The following is a 21,652-nucleotide window of genomic DNA, read 5'->3' on the forward strand; positions in this document are numbered from 1 at the left end:
CATTATTCTCATCCGAGAACTTCTTTACACAACTTTTAATTCTTTCTGTCCATGACATTAGAGTTAGCAAACAAAAGTGAAACGTACTCTTTAAATGTTATTTTATCCAGTCATTTTATTTTATTCCTGAACCTCCCCGCACCCCCAACCAATGAATTTAACAAGGCGCACAGTGGATAGGCTTGGGTGTAAATTTCTCTGCTCATCTTCTCTTTGAAAAAGTAGTGAAGTAACTGAACAGTCAATAAGAGGAAGGACAAGAAAATATCAAAGTGTTGCAAACTTAACAATTGCTTCTAAGCAACTGGCATTCCAAGTTGGCAGAACTTTTGTATCATTCAACTATCTCCTTTGCATTGTAGCAATAAAACACTAATCCAAGCCGCCATGTGCCTTGCTGCCTGACTATGTTGGAATATTGGGTGTCTCACTTCACCAATAAGGGATTATAGCTCACACTGCCCTTGGATATCAGACAGCTTGTAAAGAGTCACGTTAGGATACAAATATTTTCTGGTTTTATTTCTTTGACTTAATTAAATCTTCTTTAAAAAGAAGCAGTCTGGTCTTATGAGAAAATTATAAGAAGAGAGGTTTGGGTTTTTTTTTAATTTTTCTTTTATTTTTAAATGTTTAGAAACGGAAACACTTCCTATAGCCTGGCACATCTTTTTGATCTTGACCTTGAGCCTTTGCCCTCTGGGGAGGCAGCCCTAATGGTATCTCAGGTTTAAAGGCGGTGTGTATTCAAATCAGTCACATTCAAAAGGACGTCATATCATTTTCTTAAATAGCATCTGGATTGAAGCTGTTGTTTCTTGTGACACAGGAAAGGGCAGGATGAGGGTCTTGGCCACCCTCGGAGGCTGGGCCTGTGCAGCCCTCTGCCTGGCTTCCTGCTCAGCTGCCTTTTCCCATGGTGCTGGCTCGGTGGCCTGTGAGGATATGCAGCCCAAACACATTCAAGCCCAGCCTCAGGACCCACGGACCCACCACATCACCATTCACACCGGCAGGTCTTTCTACTCGCCAGGTGACTCGGTTCCAGGTATGTAGGGGAGAGGCTTTGAAAGACCTCCCGGGCCCTACTGACAAATTCCAAGCTGTGTTTGTCCCAAGCAGGAGTTTCCTCTGCTAAAGTTGAACTTAATCCTAAGAAGCAAGCATTTAGCCAAAGATAAGCATGAAATATTTGTATCATGAGAACCACATAACTAATCTTTGTATTGATATTCGTTTTTACAAGAAGTCATAAATAGCATAATTATAAAAAAAATTATCCATCCTTCTTATAAGATATAAATATAATTACCCTGAACAAACTTCATGTATCGTGTGTGTGTGTGTGTGTGTGTGTGTGTGTGTGTGTGTGTATAAAATAGGCTTTTGTTTCTCATTATTTAAAACTGAAGTTATTTGCAGAGTGAAGAGTATTTCCTGCTATTTTAGTTTGGGTGCCTGCAAAAGCCGAGAGAGAACTTGAGGGCAGGTAGTTTATCTGGGAGGTGATTCCAGGAAGTATAGACGAGGACAGGGAGACAGGGGAGGGAGAGACACCGGCAAGAAGTAAGAGATGGGGCAGGTCACTGCCGTGGGCGACTGGACTCAATCACAGTGGGGACCCTCTAAGAAACCACATGAAACGTGCCTCTGAATCATCTCTCAGGAGGATGGAGGCACTGGGGCATTTAGGGGTGGACGGTAGCATCCCCACCACACATACGCAAATGTGCGCACACACACACACACACACACAACACACATTTTAGAGTCCTGCCTGCTTACCTTACCTTGGACCAAGCTCCCAGCAGAAGAAGCAGAGAAGAAATCTCCAGGTGTGGAAGGCGGTAGCTGAGTGCAGACAGAAAAGCGTCCGTGCAGCCATGTGTGAACTCGACCCCCTTTGGACTTTGCTAATTCTTTTGATGGCAATTAGAAGTGATAAATTAAAATAAAATTTACACTGTAAGTATTGTTTTCCCCAATCATTCTGCTTTGTTGGTAAGCGTGGAGGGAAAGTAGGTGAGCAATATATTGGCTCTGGCAGCAAACTCCCCAAACTGAAATTCAGGCTATTCCGACAGAGCTTCCCAAATTTTGTCACATGACGATAGAGTGAGGAAATGATATGTGTAGAGCATGCTGGGGCAAACACAAGGGGCTCCTCAAAGCTGGGGGCAACTTTTCTGGGGGGCTCCAACCACCATAGTATGATCCCCAGCACGAGGGGATCAATATGTCAGCACCCCCATGCTCTGTGGCTCAGGGAATGAAAATGGTAAACATCGAAGCTCTATATTAGGGAGAAAAAGCTGTAAAAATGACCCACAATATTGTGACACCCGAACTCTAATAAAAAACCTGAAGGAAGCATAATTGGATTGTGATTGGAACTAAGACAATATACATAATAAAGAGCTGGAGGGAGCACTTCCCTGATTCAGTAAGGGTCAGCTATTACTTTATTGTGCGGGGATTACACTGTTTTCTTTTCTTTCCTTGTTTTCCTGGGATCCCACTAATGTGTGAGCTCCTTGAAGGTAAGGACCATGTTATCCTGTTCATGGCTGGATGCTCAATGCCTAGCACAATGCCCGGTTTTAAATAATAACCAAATCCTCGTACAAATGTTTATTAATGAAAGTTCAAAAGCATGGAAAATAAAAGGATCGCAGACACTAAGCTGCATTTAGCAAGCCCATAAAGTTATGACCCTGGTTTTAGCTACTCATTTAATTACAAAAGAGTTTGCCATATTATTTACGTCTGTAAGAAGAATTCCTGCAAGTGAAATTGCTAGATCAAAGGGAAACTGCATTTCTGGGCTTTTTTGGTGTGTGTTTAAAAAAAAAAAAATATATATATATATATATGTGTGTGTGTGTGTGTGTGTGTGTGCATAACATAAAATTTGCCATTCTAATTGAAGTTCACTATTCAGTGACATTAAGTACATCCACAATGTTGTACCCCATCACCATTATTCATTTCCAGAACTTTTTCATTATCTCAAGCAGAAGCTCTGTACCCATTAAACAATAATCTACATCCCTCTCTCCTCCCAGACCCTGGTAATCTCTATAATCTTTCTGTCTTCATGATAATTTACCCACTCTAGGTACCTCACATAAGTGGAATTGTGCAATATGTCATTTTGTGTTTAGCTAATTTCACTCAGTGTAGTGTTTTCTAGGTCCTTCCATGTTGCAGCATATATCAGAGGTAACTGCATTTTAAACATGGAAAATATTATTAGGTTACCCCCTCAAAGAGTTGCATGGTCTATGGTTCCAGCACTAGTGAATGGGTACCCGAGTTTTTCCACAGTGCTCTCAATACTGCTTCTAATTGTACATTTTACAGTTTGTTAATATGGTAGCTATCTCAATTGTGTCTCATAAAGGTTTTTTAAATGATTTTTTTTATTTCAAGTTTTCATTTAAATTCTGGTTAGTTAACATATATGGTAAAATTGGTTTCAGGTGTAGAATTTAGTGATTCATCACTTACATATAACACTCAGTGCTCATCACAAGTGCCCTCCTTAATAAATCATGATTGATATTTTATTTTCTGTTTGTGTCCTTTGATAATTCGGGGTTTGGTCATCTTTTTATTGATTCACCATTACTTTTTGTATATTTGTCTGTTTTGTATATTTACAAATACTTCTCTTGGTTTATAATTTGACTTTTTTTTTTTTAAGATTTTATTTATTTATTCGACAGAGATAGAGATAGAGATAGCCAGTGAGAGAGGGAACACAAGCAGGGGGAGTGGGAGAGGAAGAAGCAGGCTCACAGCGGAGGAGCCTGATGTGGGGCTCGATCTCATAACGCCGGGATCACGCCCTGAGCTGAAGGCAGACGCTTAACTACTGTGCCACCCAAGCGCCCCTATAATTTGACTTTTGATTTCTTTAATATTCACAGTTTTTTTTAAATCATCTTTTTCTTTATGGCAATTGGGTTTTTCTGAGAAAGGCATACCAAACCACAACTTTAAAAAAAACAAACATATTTTTCCTTTTTTTTTTTTTTTTAATATTTCACAGAACTTTGATTTAAATGGAATTTATTTTGGGTGTGAAATAGCACTTTAACTATTTTTCCTCCTAATGAATTGTTTACTTTCTGGGGGCTGGTCTTCAGCTTTTAGTTTTGAAAATACCCGTATAGAATCACCAAATGGAACCACAGCAAGAGGGCTCACCTTGAACAGATGTTTTCTGTTGCAGTGACCGTGACGAGCAGTCGTGATTTCATGGGATTTCTACTTCAGGCTCGAAGAGTGTCTGATCACCAAATAGCTGGCACTTTTGTTTTCATTCCTCCTCATTCCAAAGCAATGGCTTGTTTTCAAGACGCTGACACAGTCACCCACTCTGACAAGTCCCGGAAGAGAAAGCTGTCCTTCGAGTGGAAGGCCCCTACCCAGCCTGTGGGAGACATCACATTCCTGTAAGAGCGAGAGCAGTGCTGCTTCTTGGTAACGGAGCCTTGTACTCTGAAGCAAGGGTGCTTCTCCTCTCCCTTCATGCTTCAGCTCCTACCTCCAGCCACCTCATGACAAGGACAGGGTCACGAGGACTGCCCCAACTAGACAGTCTGTGCAGAGGGTAACCAAAAAAGAGATTGCCCCCAGCTCCCCTCTTTGTCATTGTCCACAGTTCAGCAGCACATGACTTCCCTTCCTCTCTGCGCACAGGTACTTCTTGGCCAACCTCTCCAGGACATTCTGACCGGAGGAAAAAGAAAGACCAGTGGGAGAGGAGGGAAAACGGAGAAAGACAGAGGCTGGTGCAGACAGACAAGTAGACACTTCCCTGGGCCCAGGGAAAGCCACTGAGGTCTCTGCGCCTTGGCTTGTGGTCTACCAGATGGCCGAAATGATGACAGCACTTACCTCAAGGGCTTGTGTAGGGGTGCAAGAGCCAGTATATGCCAAGTGCTTACAACAGTTCCTGGCAACAGGCAACACCGTGTATGCATCATTACTCAAAATGAGACACTTGCTTTGCACTTCCTTTCAGACACTTGCATTTACCAAGAAAGAGATTTTTTTTTTACTCTTGGGAAAGGGTGTGTATTCCCCAGTTTCTATGCCATATATATCCAGACTCCATGTTGTTTTCCCTGCCAGGTTCTCCCCTCTGCACTGGGAACAAGGACAGATGAGCTATGGGTCCCCCCCCCCCACCTCCCTGCCTCTGCAGTGCCCTTTTTCTATCCCTTCCTGGTGGCCCAACTCAGCAGGCAGGATAACAAGGAGGACAGACCATGCCCTCATAATTTTGCCCATTTGGGAAGGCCAGTATCCACTTGACTATCAGTGTAAACTAGCTGTTGCCTGGGGGGCTTTGGTTCTGATCCAGTGCGGGAGATGTGTGCTGTTTGAAGACCTTCAATCTATACAGTTTCTTTTATTTCTCAAAATGTCTCCATTTGTATTTCCGGGTTTGCCTCAGAGCTGCTGTGTGCTTCATAGGAAGTAGTTTAGAAACTATTATCTCCATTTGACAATGAAGTCACTTGATCAGAAGCCTCTCCCCAAGTCACCCTGTGCTCACTCACCTTCCGGATCCTTTCCTGCAGTAACAGTGATGGTGTGTCTGAGGCCTGTGCCATGATTCTTTTTTTTTTTTTTAAAGTTTTCACTTATTTATTTGACAGAGAGAGACAGCCAGCGAGAGAGGGAATACAAGCAGGGGGAGTGGGAGAGGAAGAAGCAGGCTCCTAGCGGAGAAGCCTGATGTGGGGCTTGATCCCAGAATGCTGGGATCACGCCCTGAGCCAAAGGCAGACGCTTAAGGCCTGCGCCACCCAGGCGCCCCCTGTGCCATAATTCTTATTTGACCCTAACACTCTGGGTGACCTCAGCTAAATTAATCACTTTTAAGTGACTTTTAATTTTTTTATTTATTTTAAGATTTTATTTATTTACAAGAGAGACAGAGAGAGAGCATAATAGGGAGAGGGAGAAGCGGGCTCCCTGCTAAGCAAGGAGCCCGATGAGGGACTCGATCCCAGGACCCTGGGATCATGACCTGAGTGGAAGACAGATACTTAACTGACTAAGCCACCCAGGGGCCCCTAAATTAATCACATTTTTGTAACTGCCTTCTGAATATTTAAACTGGGAAAAAGTGATTCTAGCTGATAATTCCTACCTCAGTGAAATTTGGGGAAGGATAAATGAGATAATGTTTGTGAAAGGGATTTTTACTAAAGAAAGCCATTAAGTATTCAAAATATTAGTTAGAGTACCAACAATTTATCTCTAATTTTCAATGGAACCTACAATTACAACAGAGCCGTACAATTGTACAACAGAATTATGAAATTTTCAATTAACAGAGTAATTCAATTAACAATATCCCGGTAATGGCTAATAATAAAGTTGAGGACGGAACCTTTTGAGACTAAACAGTTCAAGAAGACACCTTTTAGCCAAAATGACGTTTTCTAATGACTGTATTTATTCAGGAGGGGAATTGAGACATATCCTTCCCTGTTTTAATTATTTGCCACTATAGAGTTTTTGTTTCTAAAAAGAACGGAGTCACCCAAAGGGCAATACGACCATCTCTTCAGTTTTTCTGTTCATGTCGACTTTTGCTCTTCTTCAGGTGTTATTTAAGGGAAACCAAACCCTCACATCATTTTGCTTTCTTTTTCCACAGTTTGTCAGTTGTCCAGTCCTATTTCGTTTACTGGGAGAGGATCGAATCATCTGTTGTGTCTCAACAGACACACCGCGGAGCCCACACTGACGGCTACGAGCAGCCCGGCCCAGCGAGGCCAACCTCTGGCTGGTGGCAGGAGGCAAACGAAAGCAGCGCCCCAGGTACAGCTTGCCGCAGGACTCAAGAGCCTGCCTGGCATCGTTATGGGAGGCAGAGGGAGAAGCAGGCTCCCCGCTGAGCAGGGAGCCCCATGCAGGACTCGATCCCAGGACCCTGGGACCATGACCTGAGCCGAGGGCAGACACCCAACTGACTGAGCCACCCAGATGCCCCTAAATTAATCACATTTTTATAACTGCCTTCTGAATAGCTAAACTGGGAAAAATGTGATTTTCATTTAGAAGTTACTACTGCCGGTTCCAGTTCCTACAACACAAGCACTAAACACCTGCCTTGGCCGCCACTGTGGCTCATGGCCAAGGGCAGGAGGGGATGCTTGCCATTGCTGTTTGTCCGCTTCAACCTCACAAATTATGGGGGGCCCCGGGGTGGAGAGTTGGATTCTGCCACAAAGCCAAACAACAGCACCCACCTCCCCCCCCCACTTCCACACTAGCCAATCAATCATCACAACGTCTTAGCGGGGTTCTTCAGACCCCTGGAGCTCCATGGGCAGCACGAGAAAGAGATGATTTTTTCTCCTTCATATATAAAAACTTGTGCAGCTTTCACTGTTAGTTTCCATGGTAGGTAGATGGCTCTTCGCAGCCTGGGTTGGAGAAAGGAAACAGGAATGAGAGGCTGTTTTGACGGCAATGGACTTTTTTCCTGGTTCACCACATAACCTGAGACTCCTTTGGCCCGTGAACTTCTGAGACAAAACCAAACCAGAGAATAGAGTGAGAATACAGCTATGGAATACAGTGCTCACCTGAAAATTCCTGGGGCTATGGAGCTCATTTCCATTATCGATCTCTAGTTAAGTGCTCAGAACCGATGCACTCAGAGAGGCCACCTGCACAGACGCTCCCATCTTTAATCCTTTCAATTCCACTTTCCTGGACTCTGTCCTTTGTTCTTGGCCAACATGCTAATGCCCGACTTGGCTCAGTCTAGCAGACCCAGGCCCAGAGCTTACCCTGGCCACTCTCCGTACTCTGCCTTTGCCCAAACGGTCTTCTTCAGCTGCCCAGCACCACTCCCTCCAACCTTCCCACCAAGATACTCCTAAAAGCAGAGTAAGGGTCTCAGGGTCTGACAGTGTGGCCTGAGGAAAACCCTGCAAACCCAACGTGTGTTTGAAGTCTCATGTTTCATTTTCTAAATCATGCAAATGTTGCATTTTAATCCCAAGCATGTTTGTTTTAATATGAATATGACTAAAAGTTGGGTGTCGGGAAGTGGCATCATTTTGTCCCTGCAGTCTGTCTTGGGACCCTGCTGGGAACCTTGTCCACCACGGGGTGGGGTGACAGACTCCCGTCTGCGCAGCTACAGGGTACACCCCTCAGTACCCTGCCGCACATGTTCCTGCCCTCCTGGCCCACCTGTTTCCTGCCCATTCGTCTACACAAACCCCAGTGTTTTTCAGAGGAAAAAGGAGCGTGTGTGTACATGTGCATTGTGGCGGGGGGAGGGGATGTCATCTAGCAGAGTGAAATAGATTTCTTAAGTATAAGAAGACTGCAGTGGGCAAATTATGAATAATGAATGTTCACATGGGGAAGATAGTATATTGTATTTCTCAAACTTATTTCCCAAGAGACCCTCAGGACACTTTGGGGTCTGCCCATCCCCATTAGGCATGATCTCCATGTTTTGCCTTCTGATACTTCCTCAAACTGGGCTGTTCCTCCTGATAATCTATTTATCTTTCAAGGGGAGGTTCAAATATCTCCTTTGTGAGACTTTCCCCTGTACTTCTTGGGAGGCAAATGTAATTGCCTTCTTATTTCTGGATTTAAATCTCTCATCACACTGTCATTTATAAGGCAGGACATCTGAGAGTCTCTCCGCCTAGATTTCGAGTTCAGGAACAACAATGGCCACTACTCGGCACTTCTGCATCCCCAGCATTCACAGCAACGCCCGTCATACAATGTACCTGCGAGAAATGTCCGAACGCATTTCGAGTTCAGGCGGGAGTTTAAAACTGTCGAGCTTTTGCCACATTCTGTGTGTCCATTAGGCTTTTTTGTTTTCCACTTCAATCTCAATGTTTCTGAATGGTGAAGGCTTTGGAGAAGAGTGGCGCTAAAAGAAAAAATAAAAAGCATTTCAACCTAGTTAGAGCGCTGGCCAGAGACACCTCCGCTAATGTGCTTTTCTGTGAACACCATCGTTGTCGTCCTAAGCGTTGTCATGGTATTGCATGATACCATGCTCGTTGCATGTTCATCTGTGCCAGGCACTGTGCTCCATGCTTCTACATCAGTGATTTTATTTCACCCCTCAGCAGCTCTAGGCTGTAGGAACCATTATTGGTCCCATTTTGCAAAAGAAGAAACTGGTGCTCTGGGAGGACTTGCCCCAATCCAGAAGTTAGTGGAATGGAGAGTTGAACCCAGACAGTCGTCTGACTCCAAAACTGGTGCTTGCTTGCTTGCTGCGCTGTTTCTAATTGCTATTTCTAAAGCTCTGGGCTGTCACGTTGGTCAGTCACGGATGGGAAATGAGATGGTGGAGGGCAGTGGAGGGCAGTGATCTAGACTCTGCCCATGGCAGAGACTCAAGTCATTATCATCACCAGGGAGACTTTTACTGTTAATAATATGGCAGGAAAGATCTAAGGCTTTCAAAAATCTTTGATTTGTGGGATTCTGATTTTGGGTTTTTTTTCTAGCTAGAAGCAGTTTTTGGCAGAGGTAAGAAAAAAACAGTGGTCACAGTGGTTTCTATATTCCCTGAGTAGTGAACGTGAAGAATGCACAAGCCCACAGGGCCAGAGACTTACGATTTACAAAGGTGTTAGAAATCGAGCCCTGGGGCACCTGGGTGGCACAGCGGTTGAGCGTCTGCCTTCGGCTCAGGGCGTGATCCCGGCGTTCTGGGATCGAGCCCCACGTCAGGCTCCTCCGCTATGAGCCTGCTTCTTCCTCTCCCACTCCCCCTGCTTGTGTTCCCTCTCTCGCTGGCTGTCTCTATTTCTGTCAAATAAATAAATAAAATCTTTAAAAAAAAAAAAGAAATAAAAGAAATAAAAAAAGAAATTGAGTCCTTTGCCACTCGGTCAAGGGCTTCTATTACTGGGCGGATCATCTTTTTGTTGATACTTTTGAGTGGCCCAAACTTAACGATTTGTCCTAAAGTCACATTAAAGTCTCTGGTATTTACCCCATTATCATGATCGCTTGTGCTAATCAATACAAGGAAATGCTCTCACTCTCTTTTGTGGTGTCTTTGGATCTCTGTTTAGCTCCCAGTCCCCCCGGCGCTCTTTCCCAGCAGCGTGCAAACATTTTTGCTGTTGCCCCAACTGGAACTGCAGAGGAGAACAGCTTAGATCCTTTTCCTGCAAGTTTTTGGGTGACAGAGATTCCTGTGGGTGCAGAGACTCTGTTCCAATCATCTTCACACACAGCTACTGCAGTCAGCAATGGCCAGCAACCCAGAGGGGGCAGCAACCCAACCCTAGAACCATCCCTGGATATCCGTGGGCTGGAGAGACTTATGGCTCTCAGGAGATTCTTCTCAGAGGGCGTTGCTTCCAGCCCTAGCACCCACCTCAGGTAATGGGCCACGGGTGAATCATTCAGTGTGGTGGTGGGATAAGGCCAAACACTGGGGTGCTGAGGGAGTCTAAACTTCTTGGCATCTGACAGGAAAAGATCTCACCATATTTATTCTTAAGTGAACAAGAAACCCTGATTATAGAAGGGCTACTGTCAAAAAGGGCTGGGTATGAAAATCCCCTGGGGAAACTGTACTTTCTCGGATAGGGTGAGATCTCTGACATGCTGCTATAATTAAAATCGGATATAAATATATGCTTTGTAGAAGAGCTATGTAAATTTATAATAGATAATTACATATTTTATAAAAAATAAATGAAAGCATTCAGTGAGGCTTTGTTGCTATCCTCACTTGCCTCTTTCCCACCTCTCTCCCCCTTTCGCCTTTGGCCCCTAGCTCCAAACTTAGGAGCCTTTCCAAGGAAATCCGATTTTGTCAGTATACACAGCAATGGTAGGAAATGGTGCTTTTTGATCTGTATACTTAGTCTTCTCTTAGCCCTTCTATCCTTCCCTTTAGGGCTCAGGATGATCCAAGCTTTGGTTCATTGGAAACTTGCCTGCCCTCGGATAGGGATGAACAGGTAACAACCCTGGTTGTATGTGGGTGATGAGGTTGATATTTTGATTCCAGTGTGGGAATTTCCAGACTGGGAAAGCAGAGCTATTAGACTAGTAACCAAAATTCGAGGGAAGGAGGCAAGGGTAGAATATACGCACAGCCTCTTTTTACCAATCAATAGCAGCCTTTCTGTTATACACAGTGTCTCTGAAGTTATCGACAATTGTAGAAATTGATAGTTTTAGTGATTTGTTTTCCCACTTAGCCTCAGTTAATAATTCCTGTCTCCCTACCTCTCCACCCCCCTTTACAACATTGGCCTCGAAACACCATGTATGGTTCCAGAGGTTAGATCAATGGGCAATATAAAATATACATGGCCACTGATTTACTATTCCTTTGAAGTCTTAAAAGGAACACAAAATAAAACATGGTATAATATTCTTACTCAAATTTATTGGAACCTACAGCAAGATTAAATACCCTCTTGCATGAGTCCCAGCATGAAAAGACACTCAAAGCTTTCTGCCCTTGAAGATGATAATCAGGCATCCTGGTCTGGTAGCCTCTTAAAGGACCCTAGGTCTATTATTGTAACTGGCCTCCATGCTCTCTTTGTGGGGTTTCCATTAGCCACCTCATCCCCATCAATCACAGGGGCATATCTATCTACTTGGGCATTTTACTCCGAGCTCTTTTGGGAGCAGGCACAAGGCTAAGTTTTCAGCTGCTGCCTGGGAATCCTCAAGAAACACAGGTTAAGTGTAAAGTTCAGTGGCAGCTTGGAAGAAGACCAGGTCCTTTGACTTCTTTTTTTTTTTCCCCTTTGCTTTTTTAGGACAAAATGGAGTCCTCTAATAAGACTGTGATGAGGCCCACTCTGTCCACTGCCCATCTCAGCTATCCTCGGCACCTCTGGCTGTCTGAAGCACTCACTGGGCATGGGGCTGGGGCAGCCACCCCAACTCCTGTCTTCCACACCTCTCCTGCTTCTGGGTCACCTGCTGCTGGCAGCCGGTCAAGAGCATCCGGACCTTCCGCCAGCTTCTCACCTCAGTCAAAGCTCCAGGAGCCCAGAGTGGGGGAAGGACATGGAGGGGACAGAGTGGGATACCCCAGAAAGACCCACCCAAGGCCTGAGGTTGGGCAAGAGGGAGCCAGTGCCCCTTCAGGGATCCAGCTCAGGACTCCCCAGCTGGGACTCCTGCTTTGCCTTTCCGCCACCTTGGGCATGGCCCTGGCTGCCGGCCTCCGCTGTCTGCACAACCAGTATTGCCACAGACAGACAGAAGTGTCCTTGGGCGAGCCCGCCGGGGATGCTGTTGCCAGGAGCGACAGTGGCGAGCCAGCACGTGTCAGGAAGATCGGGGAGAACAGTTTTGTTTTGGTCGAAGCGGAATACAACTGGATCACTTCGTCTGTGGGTAGCGAGAAAACAGCCCCCTGAGAAGACCGTCGTACCGGGCCTCCGAGTGGCCCTCCGTGGACCCTGCAGTGTCTCAGCCGGAACGGAGCTAATGAGAATAGCTGATGACAGGGACTCGCTGTGCCCCCGTCAGCGAGCAGTTAGCGGAGGAAGCTGTGAAAGGACAGTTTTATCAACAGAGGGAGTTCCTCCCGAGCTTTGTTGTCTTAACATCTGTAATTTAGCTGCTTTTTTTCTATTCACAATTAGACGTTCTGTTTGAAGAGTTAAACTCGGCACAATGAATATTGTATAACCTGCTCGTTAACTAGACTCCTGTGGCCGCCAAGCTTCCTCTGTTGCCTTAAGGAACCTGCAGAGAGAGAAATTCTGTCCCTCCTCGGCACGTCAGCCTCGTCCCCTCTAACTCTTTGAAAAAAAGTAATGTTGGGGTAGTGTCTCTAACAAGAAAAAGAACTGCAGCCTCACATTACCTCTCCAAACAGCCCCGGAAAAGTTTCATTGTCAACACCAGCCTTCAAAACTGGCTCTGCTTCGGTTGACTCGGTGAGTGCAAGGGTATTCCGTCTTCTTGGAAACTCAGGAGCCTGGCAAATCCCCCTCGGAAATGGATCTGAAGCAAGGACAGTTTCAGAGAGCTTGATCGAACACATCTGCGGGGAAACGGGTATGTGCCGCATAAACACCAGAGAGGGGTAAGCAAGCCTCTTCATCAGGTGCAAACGGATCTGAGGCCTCCCGTCCATTTACACTTGATGGGGGGCTTATGTATCCGAACAGCCGGCAAACATACTGCCTTTTGCCAAAGGTCAGGCTGGAAAACATGATGATACCACACAGTTTGAGGAAGAGCCTCTACTCATCTTTTCAGGGAGAAGAAGAAGACGGCGTCATGGACAAAGACCATCTTCCTGCTGTCGTGATTGATGAAGATCACTTCGATTTAGCCTAGTGTCCCGTAGGTGTTATGTGCGGCCAAGAAGACGGGTTTGAATATAACTATTGAATCTACTCACCTAAGAGGACACAGAAATTAGCTGCCTTTTCAGAGGTAAACCTGTTCCAGAGTCACGAAACATTTTAATGTAGAAACGACAAACCACTATACGTTTGGAAAGGGTGTTTATCGAGCACCTAAATCACACAGGTACTGTGCTAAGAAATTCGCATACGTTTTCACATTTAACTCTCACAACGACTCAAGAATAAGTTGATACTAACTTGCCTAAGAGAGAAACGGATTCGTGACTTCTCAATCCAACAATAAAAACATGTTTTTAAAAACTGGATGTATGGGAAAGAGATAAATCCCACTGTTTTTCCAGCCTCTTTTAGCTCTTAGGGCACTGATTCTGAGATTGTTTCCTCCTGGATTCTGGCCTAGGTAGATCTGTTCCCCGGCTTCAGAAGAGTGCCTCATTAGGAACATGGAGACCTAGGTAATTATGTGTTCACACATGAATGTGTTCTAGGAATACTGTGGAAATAAACGAATGTACTATACTCCCTTCTACATAACCCCCCCCCCCAAATGATATCCTCCTCAAGATGCAGACGAGGAACCCCACCAGTGGAGAGCTCTCCTCCGGCCATCATCCTCTGGCCAACAATAAAAAATTGTTTCACAATTATCTGTGAAATAAGCTACCCCCTGCTCGGTGGTTTACATAGCCACTACCACCACCATTCATGGTCCTTCACGGTTTGGGGTTGCCTGGGCTCAGCTGGGCAGTTCTTCTGTTCCGTGTGCTGTTGAGTGGGCAGGAACAGCCAAGCTGACTCGCTCACATGGCTGGGGGTTGGTGCTGGCTGCTGGCTGGGGCTCAACCGGGGCTGTCGATGAGTGTGGGCGGCACTTTGTACCTTCTCTCCATGGCCTCTTATAGCATGTGGCTGGGTTCCCAGAGCAGTGTTCCATGCAGACAAAACCAGAAGCTGGGGGACTCTTCAGGCCTAGCCTTGGAAGTAATGTGGTTTCTGCCACTTTCCTGTGGTTACAGGAAGTCATGGGCCAGCCCTCCTTCTTCAAAGGGAAGGGCAATGGATTTTGATTCTGGATGGGAGAAGTGGCAAAGGATTTGAAGCTATCTTTACGTCGCCACTTCTCTGGTTAGACTGCCAGCCAGCCATGGGGCCTCTGTGAGTGTAGAAGGAGGGGGTGTTCATCCCCAGGAGGAGCCCTGGGTCACCTTCCCTGCAAAGCATCGAAGGGGGTGAGGGAAATCTCAGGGTCAGGCATTTCCTCTTCCTGACTCCATGGGTAAAATAGCAAAGCATGGCAGAAGAGTCAGCCAGACCTCTGAGTCTCTGCTTCCTCATCAGAGAAAAGCAGAATTCTTTACCTCTTTTGGTTGTTGTGAAGGGTAAGTGTACATTCAACCTTAAGCCAGCTGTGACTAACTCCCTAATGTCACCTTGTAGCTGCAACACTGTCTTTAAATCTAATCCATTTAGAGAAACTCCGTGACCACCGAAAACTCCTTTTCCACGACAGCTTCTCCCCTGTGACCCCCCTCCCCCACCCCAAAAATGGAGGCGGTCCCGGCACAAGTTGTCATGGTCGCCAATGGCTACAACGCCTGCTGGGGGTCAGACATTTTTGCTGAGACGTTCTGAGGAAACTCTTTTTTGGCAGGAGCAGTGGAGTCCATAGACCTGTAGTCATGAGACACAAAACCCCTCTGTTACTGTGAACTTGAAGGTCCTCTAAGCCTGGCTTCAGAGAAGCCCCAGAGGGGAGCCAGTAGGAAGTGTTAACCTGAAGGCATTTACTAAAGCACAAAGCCATTAAAAGTTAAAAAAAAAAAAAAAAAGGCAACGGACTCAAATGCAACATCTTAACATAGCTTTTTTGTTTCGTAGGAACAGCTACAGAATTGTCTGGCCAGCCACTTCTTCGAGAAGGGGGTTTGGGCTAAGTACACATTTAAGGGAAAAGAACAGAAAAACAATTGCTGAAAACTTTGTATATTTTCAAAACTCTATATTTCAAACAAATCGTGTCAATTTAATATCGTGTTAATTTAATGCAGATCGAGAGTAGGGGTGACCCTCAACCTTTTTACACTGTGAAGCTATTTCTGATTTTTCTAATCGATTTCTCCCCTTGGATACAGCACTTTTGCTAACTCACAACTTCATGCTCGTCTATAGCCTGGCTGAGCTATCCCACTGTCGAGGCCGTCTGGATTTTAATTTGCTGTGACAATGCTTATTTCCTTAAAAAAAATTCTAATTAACAACAACGACAAAAAAAAAATGGGTCAACAAACCAGTAAATATTTAAACAAGTGTCACGTTTTATTTGAAAAGTTGTCTGGAGATGGCTGGCAATTTGGGAATAAATTACAGATATACCCTCTCCCATGCTTGGAGTTCGGGTATTTATCAGTGATCCCAGCACTTCCGGAACACAGGCTCTGTGATCTGATATCATTCCACCCCAACCTATCCCCTTCTTTTCGACGTGGTGTGTGGCAAGGAATTCCTTTATTCGAAGTGAAATGAATTTGCATTCCTCATTTTATTAAACTTGAGAGCATCTTCGGAAGAACTTCGCTCTGTCTGTAGGCAGAGGGCCCTGGGGGGTGCAGAAGCAGGCCCAGCCACCTCTGGTTTAGAATAGCAGGAGGGCTGTTATGATAAAAGGAAGTCCGAGGTTTCATTTGTGATTCTGTTCTTTACATGAGAAAAGAAAACGTGAACATTTTGAGACCCAGCTCAGTTGACAATTGGGTGGAGCTACCAGGACCACTGAGGACTGTCAGATGATTTCTTGGTGCCTTTTTTAAAAAAAATTAACATTTAATGTAGTATTTGTTTCAGGGGTACAGGTCTGTGATTCATCAGTCTTACACAATTCACAGCACTCACCGTTAGCACATACCCTCCCCAAAGTCCATCACCCAGCCACCCCATCCCCCCCATCTCCCTCCACTCCAGCAACCCTCAGTTTGTTTCCTGAGATGAAGAGTCTCTTATGGTTTGTCTCCCTCTCTGGTTTCTTCTTGTTTCCTTTTTTTTTCCTTCTTCCCCTGTGATCCTCTGCCTTGTTTCTCAAATTCCACATATCAGTGAGATCCAATGATAATTATCTTTCTCTAATTGACTTATTTCACTTAGCATAATACCCTCTAGTTCCATCCACGTGGTTCCAAATGGCAAGATTTCATTTTTTGATGGCTGAGTAGTATTCCATTATATACACCACATCTTTATCCATTCATCTGTCAATGGACATCTGGGCTCCTTCCATAGTTTGGCTGTTGTGCACATAACTGCTAGAGATGACATGATACTCTATGTAGAAAACCCAAAAGACTCCACCCCGAAATTGCTAGAACTCACACAGGAATTCAGCAAAGTGGCAGGACATAAAATCAATGCACAGAAATCAGTTGCATTTCTATACACCAACAGTGAGACAGAAGAAAGAGAAGTTAAGGAGTCGATCCCATTTACAATTGCACCCCAAACCATAAGGTACCTAGAAATAACCTAACCAAAGAGGTAAAGGATCTGTACTCAGAAAATCTTGGTGACTTTTTGCTTTGAAAACATAAATCCATTTAGGCCACAGGGTCTCTGAGTTGTCTAGTGGCTTTCCATGGCTCTCAGGATAACGTGTGAACATCTGAGTTCAATGACCAGGGACTGTGAGCCCTGTCCCTGCCCCCCACCTTCTTCCCGGCTCCCGGCATCCACTGTGCTGTCATGAGCCCTCTTTGAACACGGTACCCCTCCATTCAGCTCCCTTGCTCTGGCTGCTCTTGTTGTCTGGAACCCCAGCCCCTCAGACACCCCCAAGCCTTCAGAGCTCTGTTCCGGTGTTGCTATCAGACAGGCTCTCCCAGCCTTTGCAGTCTCCTCTCTCTAGGTCCCTCCCGGCTTTACAGTATTTATAGTACTTACCACCTCCGCATCTTAGGTATTTATTTGTGTGTTTATTGTCTGCCTCCACCAGACTAGGATGCTTTATAAGGGCAGAGACTGTTTTGCTCCTTGCTAGTCCCCCAGCACCTGGAGTGGTTCTTCATACATAGTAAGTCATCAATAAATGTTTGCTAAATGAGTGAATGAAAAGTTCAAGATTCGTGTTACTCTCCCTAGGCCTTGGTCTGGACTGAAGTTGAATCTGGAGCACCTTGGGCAGGTCTAGGGTGCATGGGCATCAGGAGACGCAGGTTGCCGTCTAGAAGGGCACCCTAGAGCTCTGTGGGCCACGGTCTCCAGGGCAGGGAATGTTCTGTGTCTCAGATCCAAGGCTTGGGAAAGTCTTGGCAGGGAGAAGCTGAGAAGAGACTGAGCTGGGGCAGGAGGAGAGCTGAACGGAGTCTTTCCAGGCCAGAGGCTCACCTGTGGGCACACTTGGCTCGGTATCGGTAGTCTCAGCCTCTACATGCTCCACGTCTTGGGCTGGATAATCCTTTGTTGTGGGGGCTGCCGTGTGCATTGTACGGTGGGTAGCAGCCTCTGGGCCTCCAGCCACTAGATGACAGTAGCTCCCTCCTCCCCAGTTGTGACAACCAGAAGCGTCTCCAGACATTGCCCAATGTCCCTGGAGGCCTGAACCACCCCGCTTGGGGACTGCTGGTCTCGTAACTATGAGTTGCAATTACAGGCCCCGGGATGAAGCAGCCTTTCCTAAATCATTTCCACATTTAGCGATGGAGTGAGCAGTGTTGAGATAGAGGAACATAGGGCTCAAAAATTAGGACTGGTTTTAAAGGTCATTTGACTCACTTGAACTTTTAACTTTGCTTAATTAGGTGGGACAATAAAAGCTGGATACTCTCGTTAAAGTTGTATCTTCCCTTCTTCCTTCCCTCCCCCATCCCCCTTTCCCCTCACCTTGAGGCACTGCCCCAGAAATTTAACCAACAAACACGGTTAAAACTCATTAAAAACACCTCCTTTTTATAGGTGGGGAGCAGAACAAGGCCGCTGAGAGCTCACAGTGAAACAACAAATCAGTCTAGGGCCGTCCTCGGACTCTTTCCTTCCATCCTGACTTCTAACCCACTTTTCTCTCCGACACACTTGGAGCATGTTGGGTGCTGTAAATATTTCAATGGGTCCAGAGCGAGCCTGGAATCAAGCAGAAAAATGCCTGGAATGATGAATCTGCACCTGCCATTGGAACCAGGAGGACAATGGGACACGGGGGCTGGCCCTCATGGTGGGCTTGGCCAAGGTCGGACCTGCTGGGCGGTGACAAGGCCCCAGCACTGGGCTGGGGGAGAAGACAGACAAAGGGAAAAGGAACCAATAGGCCCACCTGGCGAAGGTGCTGGCTGTCACCGTCCCACCACCCAGCTAAGAGCCACCACGATAAGATGTTTCCCTGGTTTGCAGCCACCGTCTTGAACTTACTGCGTCCTTTCCTCTGGTCTCTGCTTCGCCTTCCTTCAAACGGCACATCGGGAGGGTCTTCATCCATCAGCTGATGATGGACAGTTTCTGCAAAGTGTTTTGTTACTTGATGGAGGAAAGAGGGTGCCTGGAAATATATCCCATTGGATAGTAAAGAATGTATTTTCCTGATTTATGGTCAGGCTAGGCAAGATTGTCTGAGAAGCAAGGAACCAGTGGGAATATCCATTTTGACTAATGATTAATTATTACATCTGAAGGGATGTTTTCCTATCAACTGATAGGCTGGAAAAATAAGCTACAGCTTGCTAGGTTAGCACCACGGGTCACAGATGTTGCCTCTGCATTTTCAGATTATATTATCCATTACAGGCAGTACCTTCTCATTTAGAAACATAATTTGTTGTTCTCTCAGAACAAAAAAAAAAAAAAAAAAAAAAAAAAAAAAAAAAAAGGAAAGAAAGAAAAGGAAAAAAAAAAGGCTGACATTTCACATGCAAGCCAAAGATTAGAATCACTGCCCAGGACCGCATATGGAAGTACATTAGAATGTGGTGTCCCTGAATCAAGGACACAGGGTGGCCAGTGCTGAGAGAGATGTAGCCGCCAGTGACTTCTGATCTTTATTATGCAAATGTGCGGCCCCAGAGCCAGGCTGTTTAACCTCATCAGGGGAAATGTCACTGATCATTTCAAGCTCCGAATGTAGCACAAGCATTAGTACTATTATGTTATTATTATTATTATTTGCAGGGCATTATGTAAGCCCGAGCCCTCTGATTGAGCTCAGCCGCTACTTGGCCAGACCCTCTGGGGTTGCAAATCAACTCCTCTGGGTATTAAAAAACAAACAGACAAGCAAACCTGCTTTGCTCTCTCTTAATGTTAATGTTCGCGGAGGCTGCGCTTGCCAGCCGTGGTGGCCGCCCGGCATGGGCGGAGACGCAGGAAGATCACAGCGTCCAGTCTGCAGCCCCACATGCTGGGTGACAGGCGGCCTCCGCTCTGCTGCAGGGCCTGTGCCCCAGAGGCAGAGCTGTGGAGATGGAGTTTAGACAAAGCCTGGCGCTGGGGCAGGAGAAGGGACGGCGCAGGGGTGGGAATGGTGAGGAGGACTGGAGAGAGAGAGAGAGGGAGGGAGGACCCAGGGGGAGAGGCTCCTGACTCCAGCTCAGGCATCACTGCTACCTTCCAGAGCCATAAGGAACACTGAAGTCACCCGGATCTAAGCGGTGGAGACCAAAAGAACTTGGGACCCAGCAACAGAGAAACGGAAGTCAAGAGGAGGAACGACCACGGGCAGTGATGAGCGGCCCAGTATGACAGAAGGCAGACGCAAGACCCAGGCTGCCCGTCTCCACCATCCAGGTTTCAGGACCTGAGCTGGTAGGGTCTCGGCTTCCAGAAGAAAAGACGCCTGATGCAGAAAGCTAAGAGACATACAGCTGTCCTGAAATTCTGGGGGGAACAAAAAGCAAGTTGTGCATTTCCCCTTTTCCTCCCACAGCCTGCTGCAAGGGGAAAGGTCCAGCTTGGATAAGTAAATATTAATAAGCAACTTCAATAAGTAATGAGGGAGATTGGCTCATTGCATAATTGGAAAGACTAGAAGCTTCTCCGTAGACCTTTAGAGTTCCTCTCATCTAGCCCCAAATCCTTTAGCTGTGAACACTGACATCAGGATCCCGAGCCAATTAAACCAGACTTCTTGGGAGTGGGGCCCACGTCCAGAGTTATTAAAGCTTCCAGGTGATTCGAATGTGCTGCCATGGCTGAGAACTGCTGCTTTAGGTTCTGATGACTAGAAACTTCATAAAGGCAGGGACTCTTGCGTGTTGTTTTCCTCTGTATCCCCTAGCACCTAGCACAGTGCCTAGCACATAGCAGAACTGAAATATAGATTCAGTGCATGAACAGGTTATGGGTGCAACCAGGCATTTCTGCAAGAGAAACGATTCTGTATATACGAGGCCATTCAAAGCATCTGTGGAGGGCGTTACCTCGCAGGCCCCCAGGAGCCACGCTCTCGGGCTCCTGTCCGTGCCTTATTGTTCGAGCGTGAGTAACTCCCAGTTCTTCCTGAGTGCAAAGCAGAAGTGGTACCCATGGGACCAGCAATTATTTTTGTAGAACAGCCCCGGGGAGGCAGCATGGACTCCCTTCCCTGGGCCATGCTTCCTGAAGGCTTCCCCTGGACCCTGGAGGAAAGCCTTTTGTCTTCTCTCCAGCCCTCTCTGAGGATGGTCACCACTGACTCGGAAGATGAGAGGTTGAACATTCAGGAGTAAAAAGGGAGGGCACCGAAGCTGGAGACTCAATTGAAGCCCGAATTAATTCAGAATAATTAATTCAGATCACTTAGGTAAACATTGATTGAACACCTGCCACATGGCAGACTCTGTATTAAAGGGGCAGGATACAAAGAGAAGTAAGGCATGGTGCTTGCCTCCATGGAGTGCCAATGGCAGGGTGGCGATATCGTCTGATTTCCAAGCAGGGCCCTAGACCGAACACCAAGCTGAAAGTTATTACACCCAGCCCTTGACCCCAATCCACCTCTTCCCTCTCCCAACTTTCAGAATTCCTTTTTCAAAAGGAATCTGCTCTTAATGGAAACCCAATACGTAGATGGATCAAAGCACAGCTACTCGGGGTGAGAGAAGTCCAGCTCGATCATCTCTCCTTTGCTTGCCCCTCTGTCCTTCCTCCTCAAAATACTTCCCGTAAGTCCTTGGGGCCTATTTCTCTAGATGGAGCAAGAGTCCTTCAGCCAGGTGCTGGGAGACAGGGGCGAGGGGGCAGTGTTCTCTTAACCCATGTGAGACAGAGCAGTGTGTCCCTATGAAACCTTTGAGCTGAGAGAGACGTTGGGATCT

At 46.1% G+C, this 21,652-nt stretch overlaps 1 protein-coding gene across 1 annotated transcript; it reads left to right on the plus strand.

Annotated features, from left to right (window-relative positions):
* The first annotated feature begins 737 nt into the window (after window positions 1-737).
* REELD1 (reeler domain containing 1) lies at window positions 738-12,450 on the plus strand. Its single transcript, XM_040626034.1, has 6 exons — window positions 738-1,048; window positions 4,238-4,460; window positions 6,683-6,846; window positions 10,101-10,413; window positions 10,937-11,000; window positions 11,817-12,450. The coding sequence occupies exons 1-6, from the start codon at window positions 841-843 to the stop codon at window positions 12,423-12,425; spliced, it is 1,581 nt and encodes a 526-aa protein (XP_040481968.1). The 5' UTR covers window positions 738-840; the 3' UTR covers window positions 12,426-12,450.
* Window positions 12,451-21,652: the final 9,202 nt, after the last annotated feature.

Source organism: Ursus maritimus, unplaced genomic scaffold (assembly GCF_017311325.1).
Source record: "Ursus maritimus isolate PB19 unplaced genomic scaffold, ASM1731132v1 scaffold_11, whole genome shotgun sequence".
Taxonomy (NCBI): Eukaryota; Metazoa; Chordata; class Mammalia; order Carnivora; family Ursidae; genus Ursus; species Ursus maritimus.

Coding starts and splice junctions, on each gene's coding strand:
- REELD1 (XM_040626034.1), top strand. CDS start 841: ATGAGGGTCTTGGCCACCCTCGGAGGCTGGGCCTGTGCAGCCCTCTGC. Junction 6,847..10,100: donor AAACGAAAGCAGCGCCCCAG/GTACAGCTTGCC, acceptor ATCTCTGTTTAG/CTCCCAGTCCCCCCGGCGCT. Junction 10,414..10,936: donor AGCCCTAGCACCCACCTCAG/GTAATGGGCCAC, acceptor CCTTCCCTTTAG/GGCTCAGGATGATCCAAGCT.